Genomic DNA, 18189 nt, shown 5'->3' on the forward strand with positions numbered 1-18189 from the left:
TATTAAAAGCTTATAAATAACTATAATAGTTAAAAGTTCACATCATTTCAATTGACTCTGCTGCATTAATTAAAAAATAATGATCTTTGAGTTATGATGTGGATCCAGGAAATAAGTTTATTTTGGACTATACTATTTTGAGTGATGGAGTATTCCTATCTGCTAATTCTTATTTAACAGTTCATGTGATATGTGCTTTGTCTATTCTGAATTTAAGTAATATTATAAATAAGTTATTTTTTTCTGTTCTGATCATGCCAGAATGTCAAGTAGTAGTTGATTAGTTAGTTTCGACTGTAATTTAAGATACTCAGTCGCTCTCCCCCCACGGCGTGTATTCTGTGCCTCTTGTATAAGGCCTAATTTTACTGGCAAGATTGCTTTAAATATAAGCAAAATTTTGCTTGGGCAAAATTATTTTTAATAAACTCCGGGGTCCACTTAGCCTCATAAAGTGGGTACCCTTAATTGGGTAAAAATCTGGCGGTCGAGCATGGTTCTGACCAAATCACCTCCTTGCACAACTGTTGGTCCAGTAACAGTACTTCCTTATAAAGTACTACACCCATGACCCTTCATTGGTTGTAGCAGTACAGATTTAATTTTAAAAAAAATTAATGCATACAAAATTACATAGAAAAAAAATAAAACATTGTCCCAACATTTTGAAAGTATAATATATTGTACTCAGGAGTCAAAAGTTAATTTAAAGTTAGTATAACAATTTAATCACTAATAATACTAATTTAACTTAACAGACTTTTGCTCTTCTACAATTATTTTAAATACCTAATTAGTCATGAACACAAGAAATCTTCTTCTTTCTATTAAGAATACTGAAATCCTGAAAATTCTGAAACTAAGGGTGTACAAGGCATGATAAAGCCAGCTGTGACACCTGGGCTCTAATACGTAATAACAATCTGGGATCAGAGCCTTGAAACATGGATGAAGAACTAACAGTGAGCTTGTAGAGACTGGCGAGTCAATACCTCATGATATAAAGGCAAGGAGGTTAAGATGGGCGGGAAATTTGGCTCGAGGCAATCCATTGGGTCACCTCTACACAACAATGAATGCCAGTATAGTAAGCAAGAGACCATGTGGAAGGCAGAAAATCAGATGGCTATACAGAATCAACAAAGACATGAAAGAGCTGCATGCAGTAAACTGGAAAGCAGTAGCCCAAGATAAGCAGGTGTGAAGAAGGCTGGTTCAGGTGGCCAAAGATCTAGAAGGTCTGTAGAACCAACCAAAAAAAAATTAAAACAAGCATATACACAGTCCTAACACTCTTGGAATCTGTCCTGAGAGTACTTTTTTTTCTTTCTTTTTGACAAGGAGCAACATAGCTTTAAGTTAGGAGAAGAGCAAGAGTCAGGGATTTATCAAATTAAAAAGGTACTAACAGTACACAAACATTTTCCTGGGTCATCTCTCAGATGATTTGCGACTACTGGAGTGTTAAGGTTTTGTATTAATTAGAATGAAGACTGGTTCCAATAATACTCTAAAAATAATTGTCCTTTTTTATGTTTTTACTCTCATTAACTAATTTATAAATAATGTCTAATCAAAGAGAATACTCAAATTAAATATAAAATAAAAAACTTACTTGACTCAGCCGGTGAGGGTGGTGATATTGTGAGCGGACTCATAGCCTCCGAGGGGCTTGGGCTGGGCTCCCGCTTGGTGAGGACTTGAGGTGTACTGCTGGTAGGCGAGGCCCGGCCCGGCTCCTTGAGGCACCCTGAGCTCGACGGCTGTTGCAGGCCACCCTCCACGGGGATTCCATTTTCAGACAGGAACTCGTCCAAGTCCACGTACTGTCGAAGGCAACGCTCTCTGTTAGTCACACTCGTCTCTGACTCTATATTTATCTTCTCCAACTGGAGGCCAACATCAATATATCATTATATTCTATCGGATTTTACTCTCGGCAGTGAAACCCCGATTAGCCGAATTTATTGGCCCTAAGTCAGATATTTAATGGTAATTATTTACTAGATAACCAAGAACTGAGATGTAAGTTTTGGAAACAGGGTAAAAAATTATTTGAATGGTTCACTAACATTAGACATCTGCTGAAGTAATCATTTCTCAACAATAAGCTTAATAAATTAAGGAATAAAAATGAAAATCTTCAATGTTAGAAAAACAATATTAATGATATATTTTTTTTATAAAATATTTTAAAATTAAAAGTTTATACTCTAATAAACAAGCTATCCTCTTTTTCTCCAAAATATCTCTTTTTCCTTTCTATCATGTTTTGACTATTCATAACATCTTCAGGTCTATTGTTAGTAAATGTATATTATTTTTATCACAGTCCTACCAATATATCATTATTATAATAATTACATTGTAATTGTCAACATAAAATCATTTCATTCTATCCTGTCTTAATTATTCATTTAAAACAGCCATTTCTTCAATTTGCATCCTGGAATTTTCAACTGGTTAATTGTCGTAATCATGATAAATTAAGTTATAATAATAATTATTATAGCAGGATAGAATAAAAAGTTTTAATGTTGACAATAACTATATGTAATTGGTGTAAAGAATGATAACATGGTCCAGGTAGGACAGTTATAAAAATAATATACACTGATAAAGAGTAGGTCTGAAAATAGTAAAAACAGTCAAAATATTAAAAAAGGCAAATAAAAAAATGTTGATGAAAGTTAGCACAGTGTGTTTATTATAAAATTAATGAAGATCATTTACAGAAAGTGTCTGTTTTAAACATTAAAATCTTTAAAAAAAAGCTAAGCAGAAAAAAAAAGAAGGATTATAATTTTTTTTTTATTATAAGAAAGGATGATTACAAAGACTAGTTAAAAATTGAATAGTAAAATAAAAGACTATAAAGATTGAGTTTAGTTTATTATTGGAAAATTACTGCGGCATTTACTATCTCAAATAACAGTAAATAAATAATAAAATTTACGGTAATTAACAAAACTTAAAATTATTCACATTTGGACCTGGGATGGCATATAACCTTCAAAATTAAATATTATCACTATATCAAAAACTAAAATAGCTGCTTATCAATATAGCTGTTTTAATGATGCCTCTTTTAAGTTGAATTATATTATTAATATAGGTGAAATGAATTATTATTATTTTACATTAGACTATTGAATTGGGATGTACAATTTCTACATTCTAGTGTGGACTAATGTGGTTTTGTGGTTCCCAGGCCTGATAGTGGCTGAATTAACTATATGTTGCTGTTTGAAGAACTAAAACCTTTCTTTGAAATCTTCCAATAATAATGTCTGTCTTTTTTTTTTCTCACATCATTCATAATATTCATAAAGTAAGGGAGAAAAAGATAGAACCACCATCTATAAAATATCTGCATTTTTTAACATGAAAATGTGTTTGGGTTACATCAATAAAACATGACATGAATACAGTCTAGTTTAATTAATTAAGCAAAATATAATCATAATGGCATTTGTATGAATCTTCCGACAAACTCTACTTTTTTTTTTTTCATTTTTGTTTATAAAAACATAAAAATGTGAATGTGGAAAGGAACAAATTTTTTGAAAGCAATGCGTCTGCACCTTTTCGTCAGTGGGATTTTAAGAAATTATAGTAATTCGCCAAGGGATATTTTTTAGATAATATATGTAACATCTTATAATTCAATATAAAAATATTAATAAAAAATAAATCTTATAATGGTAGAACACGACTAATAATTTTTAAAAAAATATGTACTTTTTTCCAGGCTACAAACACATGAATTATCAGGAATAAAAACGAATAATTTTTTTATTTATTAATCTAATAATATCTAATTTTAATGAGGTGAAGATAGTTGACTGGAGATAAATAAGAGGAGAAGATGGTCAGCAGAAAACCACAAATAAACAAAAAATTATTTATTTGTGCCTACGTTTCAACCTGACTTTCAGGTCTTCGTCAGAGCTATAAAACAAAAAAGAGATAACAACCATCAATCAGAGGAACATAGAAAAAAAAAATTCCAAATTTGTTAGGCTATTATTTATTTTATTTCATAGTTTCTCTCATTGATGGTTGTTATCTCTTTTTGTTTTATAGCCCTGATGAAGACCTGAAAGTCAGGTCGAAATGTGGGCACAAATAAACAATTTGTAACAATTAAACAATTTGTAACAAATAAACAATTTGTTTATTTGTGTTTTTCTGCTGACCACAAAACCCCCCTCCCCCCCAACTTCTTCTCCTTTTATCTAATTAAAATTTTAATTTTAGCACTAAATGGGACATAAGTTGCATAATATGAAGGAACATCACAGTCCTCGGTTATAATAGTATCTAATTGCCAATTTATTGAAGTGGAAGTTTTGAAAATTTATATTTTCAAGTTTTTCACAATTGTATGATATTGACCAAATTTGAAATTCATTCAAAATCAAATGCATTCCTCTTATGTTTTAATCAAGAGTGATGAAAATCCTAAAATACTAATTAGCCATGTTTTTATATTCGATGGTAAATGAAAAACTCTTTATTTTTGTGTGAAATCATGAATTATAATCACTATAATTAACATAATGATTTTTATTAATTTCCATACAATAAAAAAATAATAATTATTTTAAGCAAAAAGTCAATAATTTTACATACTTATTAAAGTTTAGCTCAAGTAATTGAAATTCTCAGCTTAGATCCACTTTGACTTCAAGATATTTAACATAACTTATTTTTATTGCATATTTAGACTTAATAATTAGCATACAAGCTTTTTAATAAATTCTTATCAAGTTTCTAAATGTTTTTTTTTTAAATTTATTATTATCTTCTAATTTTTATCAATTTTTTAAAACAAAATTTATAAATTCAATTCGTTTAGATTAATAATCTTTTCCTGAAGGAACGTTTATATGAATATTATAAGTACCAGTTGGAAAATTATTTCACAATATATTGCAATAAACCTGAAGTTAAGATAAAACAAAAGTAATAAACACCTTCACCATATAATAAAAAGTTACATTATTTTATTTTATTAAAATAAAAACTCATGCTTTGCAATCACAGAATCACAACTGAACAATTTCTTATAAGAACAACAAAAACATATAAAATAACAACAGTTCATCGCCTTTTAATAATTTATCTTATAAATATTATTTATTACATTTTCATTGTAGTAGGTATTATTGAGCGGGAAATATATTAAAGAAATAAAGGAAAGATTATGAATCTTTTTTAATGGAATGCTACATAGAAATGAGGAGAAGTATATGTATCAGTTAAATTATGAAAAACTTTCTTTCTTTTTTTAAATTATTTGTTATTTGAAACCTCCACCCTAAAATATGTTAATATGTTGTAACAAAGTAATTTTCCAGAACCTTCCTATTTATTCACAGAAAAAAAAAAATTAATAAATCATTTTCAGTTAATCGGGGTTCATTTTCATTAGTAATATACCAGTTGCACCCATTTTAATGTTAGCGCACCAAAATTCACTTCATGCAAATAAGTGGTTAAAAGTATTTTCCGAATAAGAATTAATTTTTTATCTCTTCTGTCAACATTTTTTTTTTTTGTTTGCTTATATTTCCATTGATTTAAAGGTGGGGTTTAGGTTGTAATCTATTGGTGAGATTTCCAATAAAATAAAATTGGATACATTAAGGGTTATCCAACTTTTTACACAATCAGTTGTACCAAATAGGTTCTGTACATTTTTTTTTTAAATACATGCAACTGAAGTTTAATTTTTTAGGTATATCTTATTCAGGAAACCTTATAGTTTCCCAGATTGTTATATTGTTATTATACAAAGATTTAAGTTGGTTTTGAAGTAACCAATATTTATCTGGAGGATAAAATAGAGGCGATATATGAAATAAATAATAGAAAAGTTGATTTTATCTTCTTGTTATTACATATCACTATGCAAAAATAGACCTTTTTTCTTTTATTAGGAATATTTAATTTTAGCTGAACATGCGTAATAAGTAATTATAGAAATTTTGTATGCGACAGTAATCACTGTATTATTTTTTAAGTGTTAGTATGAATACCAATTGTAATTATGAACAATACTACCTTGAGATCTGTGTCGTAAGGTAATGTCTTTTCCCAGAGGTTGGGGCCGAGGAAGGCGGTCTGCGCCTCCATAGTTCCCCATAGCTCTGACTCATCTTTCTTTTCTGGACTCTCTTTACCACAGGATTTGCCTATAACACATAATATGGAATCAGATATACAACATATTTATTTTTCATAAGGGCAAACATAAAAAAAAAGTCTGAAATTATTTGATTATAATAATCAATCATAATCACTAAGTCCATATACTACAATACTTCTTACAGTGAAAACAAAAATAAGCTTCATAAGTATTATATAAAATATTAAAAGTTAAATACACATTTTAGAACATTTGAGGGTTTGAAAACCAAAATGGAATAACTTCTACAGCTGTGATTTTGAGAAAAATTATTTAGAAGACTTTTATATAATTTTTGCCAAATAGTTTTAGACTAGTTTTGAAGGTGAATCCTTTCTTTTTGGTAAGCAGTGACAGAGCAGATTAAGCCTTTTGATATACTCTTGCACTGCCAACTTGAGATCAAAGACATATTGGTCTATCTGTTTAGCTGGTTTTGAAATTAATAAAAAAAAATATTTAGCCAGCAGATGGCATGATATAAAATGGTTTGATATTTCAAACCCAATTTTCATTAAAATATGGGATATTCTACTCTGGCTTTCAACGCCTCATATGAACAATATTGATGAGATTGATTGACAATATTTGCAATATGAACAACAATATTAATATGATTAATTTGTCTTGGTTATAACAGTAATTTTGTAATTTCATACTATCACCTTACCCATATATGTTTTTGTAAACCATTTACAAACAAGTAGAAATAAACTGGAGTTTATGTAGAAATATGGAATCAAATAGAAATATGAAAGGGAGTAGTTCAGTGAGTAAGGCACAGTACAACTAAATCCCAGGTCCAGGTTTGAATTTGGCTGTGGTAAATAATTATTTAATCTTTTATAATTATATGTTGCGGGTTCAGGTGCTCTCCTGGAGTACACTCAGCCAACCTCTACAAATTGGGTGCTCTTAATTGGAGAAAAAACCTGGCGGTTGAGTGTGAGCATGTGAATCACCTCCTTGTACAACCATTGTTCAAGAAACAATATTTCCTTACGAAATACTTCAAAATATTCTAGGGTTACACCGGTATAGGTAAGAAATAAACTTTTAAAATCCAGAAAAATTGGGATGGGTCCAAATCATTTTTATCGCAAATGAAATTTTAAAAAATCATTCACACAGAGCAATGGTATATTAATAAGGTAAAGTTGCAGACCGAAATTCCAAAAGTTAATTTATATTTGGCTATTGATAATTTAATTCATAAGATGGAAATTTGAAACTTAGTTAATAAATAAGTCATACTATTCCTCTTTACAGAATACCCTTGAAAATAATCCGTTGGTTCATTTTATAATAAAAATATACTGATATATCAGTAGAAAATTTATGATCATAGCTTTAATAATTTTGAAAATGACTTAAAAAATTGGGTGCATTAATAAATAATAAATAAATAAAGATTATGCTGAGAGGGAGTGAAGGGAAGGAGAGGGTGATTAAAATTGTTATTATGATGGAATTCCTCACTGGTAGTAAATAAAATGTTTTTAAGAAAAATAGTATTTAAATATTTTGAAGAGTTAGAAGCCGACAAACAAATTTCTTTTATCATCAGGCAGTTAATGTTGAATAAATTAATCATGTTTGAATAATGTGTTGAAATAAAGAAAAAAAATGATCAAAATAGTTCAACTTGTATTTATTTATTTTCATTAAATAAATGCAAACATACGGAAAAAAATAACTACTTATTGAGTTTTATTATATTAAATATACAGTAGGCCTTGGCAGTTGATCATTTTTGACAATGTTGCCGCCGACCTAGACGGTGCTGTAATGATGGTACTTGAAACAAGGACATTGTAACCATCCTAACCCATCATCTCCATTCATTCAATCCTTTACCAGTCAATGGTGGGCTGTCCATCCGTTCTTGTATCCTAATTTATTTTTCGCAATGCCTTATTAAGCTTAAAACGTAAAAACGAGGTGAGCTTCTCGAAAAAAAAAAGTTAAAAACAATCCGATGATCCGGGTATAATAACACATATCTATCAATTCCTATTTACAATTTAGCTATATAAGTAATTTTTTTCAAATATTGCTGTAATTGTAATCAGTTAGTTTTTTTTTTAAATGAGATAAGAAAGGCGGTATATATTGGGTAAAGGGGCGGGTGTGGGAGGCAAGATCTCTTCTAATTATTTTTGGTGTTATGATCTCGAAATTGTAACGTCGTCGTACATCGATTGGTACTGGTTTTAAGTAAATATCTGTAAAGAAAAATAAAAAAGGTAGTTTTAAGAAATTCTTTTCTTATCCTTATTTTTCTTCCAACTATATGCCTTTTAGCGTGGGGGTGCTTCTAATCATCGGTTCCACGCGTTCCTATCCATGGTAAGTTTCCTCATTTCTTCCAGAGTCTTCACCCTTCACCTTCCAATTCTTTCCATATGGCTGGGGTATGAGGTCCTGGATCGCCCTCTCAGTCTTCATACCACCTTAGCTGCCTCCACTCCAGAGTTTCCAGCACGGCTCATCCCTGATCCTGTAACTTCGGACACTGTCTTTACGCGTTTTCCCCATAATTCTTCTGAGAAACTTCATCTCTGTTGCAGTAACACGGCTTTGTAACCTCTCATTCAGGATCCAGATCTCTGCTCGATAAAGAGCAGAAATTCTTTTCAACATCTTAAATGTTGATATTTCATTTTGATTCCATCATTGAACGTTTAACTTTATTGTTACAAATATAAGTGTATATATGGGTGATTCACAGCAAAACCACTTTTTTCTGCGATGCGTTGAGGTTTCCAAAAAAAGACATATTTTTGAAGAAGCTTTAAGAAGATAAACCTAATTTTCGAGACCAAAACCATTTTTAAACCGAAACTAAAATCAATTGATGGATTTTTAGGAAACATTAATGAGTAAATACTAACCTAAGTATGGAACAAGACATGAAAACTTATACCTGACTTGGTTGCAACATTTCTAATCCATAAAAGTAGATAATTCAGTAAATAATTTTAAGTCATAATATTAGATTACTAATAAAAATAAATAAACTTCTATGGTGTGAACCACAACAGACCCGTGAAACGGACAAATCAGACTTTGAAGACTCATAATTGGAATTTAAAAAGTTTGAGGTTACTACGCCCTTCTTTAGTCCAAATGATAGAATAAAACGGTAATAGAAGGAAAAATTATATCAAAGTTTAAATAAATAAAGTATGGAAGCATGGTACGGACGTTAAATAAATTTGATATCTGTATGACGTTTTTCCCAGAAATGGTGGCTGTAAATGTAGGCCTAGGACCAATGAAGGAAAGATTATTCATAATTTCTTTTAGAATATTATTTTGGGATATCGGTAGAGCTTTTTGTCATTAATACGCACGACAGAAACTTTTTGTATACAACGAATATTTGAAGCCTTTTGTAATAATAAACTAATTAATCTTTATTACTATCATAGCTTAAATACTGGAACAGAAACCTCATCTGACTCATAGTATACAGATCTTAAAGCTAACAATTAGGTTTAGCAATATGAAAATCGTAGTGGATAAACCCATATCGCCACTACTGTTTTCCTAAAAATCACCTATATAAAGTTCATAGAAGAAATTTTCAAATAAACTGAAATAGGAGAAAAAGAACAAGTGGAATCAAGCTATAATTATACAACTGTAAACAGTGGATGAATCATACACATCAGAAAAAAAAAATAAACCACAGTGCCACGCCTACGGGATAATGGAGGCAGAGCAACACCTGATACCTCAAAGTTTATTTGCAATTAATTAGTTATTTCAAGAGTTGAAAATTGCTTGTTATGTCCACGCAAGGTCTCCAATGTTCAAGGTCTTGTAATCCAACGTTTGCAACTTCCCTCATGAACGAGTTACACTCCCTCAAAACATTCAATGGCAATTTATACTAAATAACATTATTAGTGCAATAAATAAAATTACTAGAGTGAATTTTATATTTATTTGTCTGTGAAAACAATGATTGAAATGAAATTCCTGAATATTTTAAATTTAGAAATATGGAAAACGCGATTAGCGGAGAATACAAAAAAATATAAATAAGATAAACCAATAAAACGTTTGATAGCCTTTAGAAAGCACAAATATTCCATTAAAACGGTAAAATATCTTGGGTATGCTGATGATTTGAACTATCATGTGAAGACTGGAAACTATAAAACTAAATACATATAACTTTCATCAAGAACTTGAAAATAAATACTGATAAGAAAAAAAAATGTCGTTAGAAGCAGAAACGGATACATAGGAAGAGTAAAACGTTTGAACAAGTATAAAAGTTTAACTACACGATCTAAGATAACAAAAACAATTTTAGCATTAGGAGAAAAAAAAAAAAAAAAAATTAAATTATCTGATTAAATCCCACCAAATCACATTTACTCTTCGTCGAAAACCAATGACCTCTTGCCCAACAGTATCCTTTAATAATACCCCACTTATTCCTGTCGAACAGATCCGTTACTTAGGACTACATCTCGACAAACGACTGACATGGAATCCATATAATATAAAAAATCTGTATGCATTTGAAGTTTTACATTTCATGATACTCAGAGAATTCAAAAATCGAATAAAAAAAAACCCATCCCCTACTCGCGGCTTTTCTCCGATACTACTGGACTACTTTTGTTTTTAATATTTCGCATTAAGTCCACATGTTAACCCCCTAGTTTCTAATCTTGCATCCTCTTCCATTCCTGACAATCCTCCGAGGCGCAAGAAAAGAAGATGGCCACGAGACCAGCTAATGTCAAATGTCATTGGAGTGCTCCCAATGGGTAGTTTCTCTACATGCCTGTAACACTCCAATTTAACTTAGATCAGATTTACTAAATGTATTATAATGTACAGTTGTAAATAGCAAAAAATAATTATTAAAAAAAGAAAAAAAAGTCCACATGTCATCCCAAAATGATTCTCGAAGCTCGACAGAATTATCCGCCATTTTGTTTCATTAGGGATTTCGTAAACCTTATTATAAAGATAAAGGACAAATTAAATTTTCAAATTTAAAACTGTTACCAACATTTACAGATTATCATAGAAATAAAAAAACAACGATGACTGTCGAGGTCGAAACGTCAGCATAAAATAAATAAATATGGTTTTGTTTATGTTGTTCTTTGCTGACCGCACCCCCTGACAAACTTCTCCAATCATTAAAAAAAAAACATTTAATCGTATTTTAGGCATAGAAGTTAAAAGTGAATTAAAATCTGTACTGCTACAATCCATTAACAGTCAGTGGTTCAGAACATTGTAAGGAAGTACTATTACTAGACCAACGGTTGTGCTAGGAGGTGATTTGGTCAGAATCACGCTCGAAAGCCAGATTTATACCCAATTTAAGAGGCTGGGTGGACCCCAGGATGGCTCCAGAACCCACAGGAGTTGACTCGCGGCTACAGTGTAACAGAAAACTATTTTCTACCCAGCAGGATTGGAACTCGGGTCTTCGGAGTTAGCAGCCACGCGCCTTACCCCGAGGCTACCCGCATTCCCTATAAGTGAATTAAGTTATAATTTTCAAAAATTAAAAGCACCAGATGATTTATCATACTTCTTGTTATCTGCTAATAATTTTTCGGAAAACGTAATAACGCGTATGTTGCATATAAATAATTATAAAAAATACATGTAATACAACAAACTAAATATATTTTACAAATAAAGGTGAATAAATTATACAGTAGAGTGAAATATGTAGTCATCTTGTTTTTTAGAGATAAGAAAAAGTGGGATAAAGAAAGAAGCAGGCCGATAAACATGTTTTGTCTGCTAATTGCAGATAGCTTGGGCACCGAGGTCAGTGAGATATTGTGCAGTATAATTTCTCTTTAATAAGCAATTGCAGATTCAATTACTCTTTGCCGTTTGAAGATGGGTTCGCGTCTATTCCATCATTATAATCGTTGCTCTGAGGAGAAAAGAAAAGTCTAAGTAGAATTAAAAAAGAAATCAGAAAAACCTAAATACATATTAAACTAAAACAGTTGGAATAAACAGTTTGAAAACCTGCACAATGCCGAGCCAAACAAAAAATCACTTTGCCCGTAAATACGTAGAAATAATACAATATGATGTCATATTCAAATCGTAGGACGAATGGTTTATCCTTTAAGGAGCTTAGATAAAAAAAATAAAAAAATAATATATATTTTTTTTCTTGTACCTCCCTTACGAACTATTCTACACGCATTAAAAAAAAAAAGAATATATTTATGATGAATAGAAGCGATTAAAATGCACAAACGAAATACGGAACGTAAAAGTTTCGGGCACACTCAAGACGGAACCATATAAACATTATTAAGATAGAGGATTAAAAAATAGAAAATTAAATGCAAGTAGAGTTTTAGGTAACTGATGAAAAAACAATGTGAAGTATTTTATTAGTATAAACTGAAAAATATATTAAAGTTTAAAAAAAAAAATCATTTCTTGTCTATAATTTCTTCTTAAAAGTAAATTTTTTAATATAATATTTTTTTTTATAAAAAAAATCAAATACTATCGAAAATATTTTTTCTTCAACGTGTTATAGCCGACACTGATTAAAAATAGTAATAAAATAATTTTATTGATACATAATCAAATATTTTGTTTTAGTTTTCATCGTCTCTCAAATTTCATAAAGTAAGCAAGAAAAAAATTTTCCTTTCTGTTTTACTTTGGGTCAGTATATTTAAGTAATTGGGTATCATATTTGTTTATGCTTTCAAAAGAAGCATACAAGATCGTACATATTATATATTGTTAAATATATACATATTTGTTATTTTATGTAGGAAGATGGTGCCGGAGGCGGTCAAAAAAGTTACAAAAGAGCAAACAACTATTTATAAGAAACCACGTTTCGCCCAACTTTGCAGGGTTTCAACAGGGCTAAATGAGAACATGAGACGAATATAAAGTATGATAAAACGATGAGAGTATATACAGAGAGTTATAGAAAAGATGATATGTATGAGAGTTATAGAAAAATTGATGTAAAAATTTTTCATTACTATTTAATATTTTTTATTCCTAGTTTAATTGAAATCCATAAGAACAGTGTTTTTTATAAGGATGAATAAAATTATATATATAATTCAAATCTATATAAATTATAACGGTTGATTTTTAGATAACGGACAATTTTCAGGTCCTAATTTTAAATACAACGCCCACCTAAAAAAAAAAGAAATTGAACGCTGGTAGGTAAGCTCTTCGCTAAAATCATTAAAAACTATAACGTGAAATTTACTATTCAAATTATAATTTGAAATTTTCTCACCATATTATAATGGCCAAAAAGTTGCCACGACAAAAAGACAATGATAAAATAAACTTTAGAAAACAATTTAATATTAAATCACTGTCAAATTATTAATTTGAGGATCTCATTTCACGTTAAGTACAGCGAATATTAATAATACAATTAACTATAATAAGCCACAAAAATAGTAATTCAAAACTATATGTTATTTTTCCTTTTCGGCCGGCTTGTATGAAAGGAAAAAGAGTGACAGTGGCGACCAACGTTTTGTTTATATTTTCGAGGTTACAACAAAATTTCATGCAATTAAAATTTGTGTTTTCATATTGAAATATCTTTGTTGACAACTTTTTTTTCTATGATTTACTTTGAAATATCCTACATTCTCTTCTATCAAGAATTATTTTAAATAATTTTTGTAAGCTTTCCATTCAGAGCTGAATACAGTAAAATCTTTTTTTTTTTCGTAGAAATGTACGAAAATTAAGTTAAGATGTATTTGAATGTAAAAAAAATTGCTCTTGAATTAACACGACAATGATAATTATAGTATTTATAGCGAGTAAAACATGAGTTTCTCCGTATTATAAGATCGAGTTATACCCCACACGAAAGTATAGTATAGTATTGTGATCCTTGGTAACTATATTATTTAAGTCGGACTTAAAAATGTTTGTTGTTTACGCCATTAAAAAAAAAACAAACAAACTCATTAGGTAGAGGATTTTTTCTTTATCAGAGTCCATAGTTACTGAATCCGGTTTACTCCCAAGAATAACTTCTTCCATAATTTAGATTATACAACACAATTTAGAGAAACTTCGTCAGACAAACAAGATGTCTGCAAATTTTCTTCATACATTTTCTACAAAAGGTACATGGAAGAATTTTTAAGAATAACTAGGCCATCCTTCGAAGGGAAGATTGTTATCCTAGACCGGACTCTAGGACTCTAGAATAGATAGAAGATGAAGTGGAAAAAAACCAGTCCAAGGAGAAAGCGGTTAGGCCTCGCTACAGAACTCCTTCAGCCGTTCACACTTTAAACCAGGTTCTTCCAGTTGTATGGCAGTTTCAACTCTTCTTCAAATGCAGACGATATTGACAGAACAGTAACTATTAATACTTTGTAATAATATTTTAATTATGTCTACACCAATATAAGGATCTATTACAGTACCGAAATAGGCAATAATATTTTATGTCAAAACATTTTCTTTTAAAACGATTAGACTCTGCACCACCAAAACCAACAACGGACTAAAATCTAAATTTTAACAATTTTTTATTCTAATTTTATTAAACCATCTGGTTTTATTTAAAAATTATTTAAGGGATCATAATAGTATGAAACCAATAAATAATATTTTATCATTTATTATCAACAAACACAATTGTAATATTGTAAACCAGATAGAGACGTAATAAAATAATTAATTTTTTTTTATTTATTGAAATTTACAACTTTATTTACATAAATATATATCCTGTACATTTGATGTTAGATCATGATAGTATGATACACGTATATAGAGAAACTACCCATTGGTAGAACTCTAATAACATTTTTATACTAGAATGTCTCTAGACCATCTTCTTTTCAGGCGCCTTGGAGGATTATCAGGAATGGGAGACGAAGCAAGGTTAGAAATTCAAGAAAGTCCTAAAATACGATATTTTACATTAGCAGAAAAATAAAAAATTTTGTTAGTTCATTATTTTAATCTTCTCTGGTATATAGATTTTTTTTTATAATCACAAAAATGGCTATAACTTCAACACGAGCTCACTGACCTACACGAAAAATTAGGGGACGCAACTATGTCAGTAAGTAAAATTTGTATGATTTAGTTTACTACAAAGAGTCGGGCAAAGTGGGCCGAAACGTCAGTTACTAATAAACAGTTGTTCTACTAATTTTATACCTTAGTTGACCGCCACCCGGACACAATTCCTACAATATTATTCAAGAAATAAATAATTCATTTTGTTTATTGATAAATATTACAATCTGCCACAACTTTTATATTTGATATAAAGTTTTGCTCTATAGGGAGAAAAATTTAGAAAAGACAAAGTAAAATTATTCCTGACTTTGATGAATAAATAATAGAATATGACCTTGACACTTAAATGGACGTTCATTTGAATCTGAGTTTATATTCTGATGAATTCATGAGCGATTCAGATTCAGAATAATGAAATAGTGTAATACATAGATTATAATAATAATATATTTTATTTATATTGTTTCTGCTGATATTATTATAAATAAATTAAATTATTGTTACATTGTTTTTAGTTGATAAGTATTGATAAAAATAGTTATTTGAAAATAACTAGCGGTGAATTATTTTCATCTATTATTATCTTTACTTCGGTTACGATATTAAAAATACATTTAAAATCATCCAAGAATCGATTTATTTTAAGAATCAATGTTGTCTGTTATTAGGTGCTAGGAACTTTCTCGATTTAAGAAGAAAACAATGCTGAAAAAAATATAAAAAATAAAGGAAAATACAATAGCTTCTTAGAGTAACAAGGGAATCCCATTACTTTCAATTAAATCCATTCTCTTAGAGTATCTTCTTTATCCAACATTACTAAAACTATCTGTGTTTTAGGTAGTCTAAGAAGAGAGATTCCAGAGAGAGACAGAGCTGTATAAACGAGAGTAAAAGCCGTATGCAAATGAAACCCGTAGCAGCCGATTTCTATTCCCAAACCTAAAGGCTTTGCAATCTTGCAGATAAAACATTTCTAGCACAAAACGTCCTGTTATTCCTTTAAAAAAAACTTACAGAACTGTAGAAGATTTAATCGAAATTAATTTTTTTTTACAGCAAAGTTACTTATTATATTTTTCTATATAAAATGTGAGTAAAAAAAAATTGTTAATTTATTTATTTTATATATATTTATTAGTTTAAAAAAGTATTTATTTTATCCATATAATGTTTTTTTGGAGCCTGAGAGAACAGCTTGTCAGCAAACAGTAGGGGAAAAAAAAGTTAAATAAATTATAACACGTACTTCTAAGACGTGTGTATATGAAAATAGGTTTTAATAACATGATGGGGTGAAGAGGAAAATTACCAGTAAACGTAATAAAAATTTGTAATATTAAAATTTTAAAACTGCTATTACTACTTTTATTATTATAGTTTTGAATTTAAAATTTTGAGTTTAATCCTTAAAAAGGTTTTGTCCTTAATTATTTTTATTAATATTTAAAAATTAATCTCACTAATAAAACCTAACTACTACATTGAACTTGTTTTTGTTAAATAATTTTTCGTTAGAGAAAATAAATGTTTATTTCACTATTTCTGGAAATTAGATGTATATGTTCAGTTTTTGAAAATAAATAATTCTGTGGAATAATGGTAGTTCAAATGCAGGCCTCGATACTTTGCTACAGAACAAACTTATACCTTGTGACTGCTACAATCTCAGGTATTTTAAGGAAATATTGATTTAGAATATCTATTATGAACTCCTAACACATCAGATAAGAGGTATCTTCAATTGAAACAATATTATTCTATCCAATTTGAATTTAATTGTTATGATACTCATATATTACAACACTGAATTAATTTTTCATTTATTTAATTTAATTTATAAGGGAATAATTGAACTGAAAGATTGGTTGTTAACTAATTGTTATAACAGAAGAAATGATTGTATGAAAGTATTATGTGACATTCCAAGAAAAATATAGATTTTTGGTATGAATAATATTATTTAATAGGATGTTGTTTAATGTTCTAAAATAGAATAAATAGACATGAAATGGATTTTTTCCATATTTGTATTTGTAGCAAAATATATTCATCCACGTATGTTTTAAACTATTAATGCTTATTTGAGAGTCTTAAGGTTATATATAATCAAATCGTTATTTTTTGTAGTTTTTGCTTTTTTAATTACTTTTCGATATAAGATAAAGTAGGGAGCGTACAAACGAAGGAAGAAAAACCAATAAAGTGGAGCCGATTATATGATAATGAGATAAAATTTGCAATAGAGGTAAATTATAAATGAAACGGTGGACTATGTCTGATGAGAAGACTATGCCCCTAGTATAGTATACAATGAGCGCAACTTGAATGGGATGTCTATAGATCTTGCCAACCTAAGGATAACCCACAAAGACAACAACGCCATTGTCTTGTTGGTTTTGTCTCCTAGTACACACAACCTGATGAATGGGTCAGGAAAACATACCGTTTAGTGCATGTCACCCTCTAAGTCTTATCTAACCTTTTCATGGCGCTAAATTTTAAAAGCTTTAGCGAGGAGAATGTTTTTTAGTTGCTTACATTTTTTTGTTTTTATTTAAAAAATAAAAAAAAATAAATGTGAGAACCTATTATGACATGAAAGATATGTGAAGAAACTAACCATTGGTGACAAATTCATATTAGGTCTTATTTTCTCGGAGAACTAAAAAGAAATCTATCAAGTTTAGAAAATATAACTAAACGGTTTGGGTGGCTAGAAAGTTTAATATGGGAGGATTGATTATAGGTTCGGACTAGATAGGTTTAATATGAAACGTTAATGGATTTATGGATGATTTTATTACTTACAAAGTAAGGAAAATTGTAAATTTTACGAAGGATAAGAGAGGAAATCTATGGTTTAGTACAGCCTCCTTGAGTCCTAATAAGCCTTATAGTCACATAATTATTATTTAATGAGAGCTCAAATGTGTCAT

At 29.5% G+C, this 18189-nt stretch overlaps 1 protein-coding gene across 11 annotated transcripts in view; it reads right to left on the reverse strand.

Annotated features, from left to right (window-relative positions):
• LOC106678541 (thyrotroph embryonic factor) overlaps positions 1-18189 on the reverse strand; it is a 680455-nt gene that overhangs the window by 10287 nt on the left and 651979 nt on the right. For 8 of the 11 annotated variants that reach the window (XM_067048773.1, XM_067048775.1, XM_067048772.1 and 5 more), the window contains 2 exons: positions 6070-6200; positions 1616-1889 (listed from right to left, as the gene is read on the reverse strand). In XM_067048773.1, the coding sequence (XP_066904874.1) occupies positions 1616-1889; positions 6070-6200 (405 nt within the window). The remainder of the gene's footprint in view (positions 1-1615; positions 1890-6069; positions 6201-18189) is intronic. The other 3 variants (XM_067048776.1, XM_067048774.1, XM_014417103.3) reach the window with 1 other exon arrangement.

The sequence above is a fragment of the Halyomorpha halys genome, unplaced genomic scaffold, assembly GCF_000696795.3.
Source record: "Halyomorpha halys isolate HHAL.00 unplaced genomic scaffold, Hhal_1.1 Scaffold146.1, whole genome shotgun sequence".
NCBI classification, from domain to species: Eukaryota; Metazoa; Arthropoda; class Insecta; order Hemiptera; family Pentatomidae; genus Halyomorpha; species Halyomorpha halys.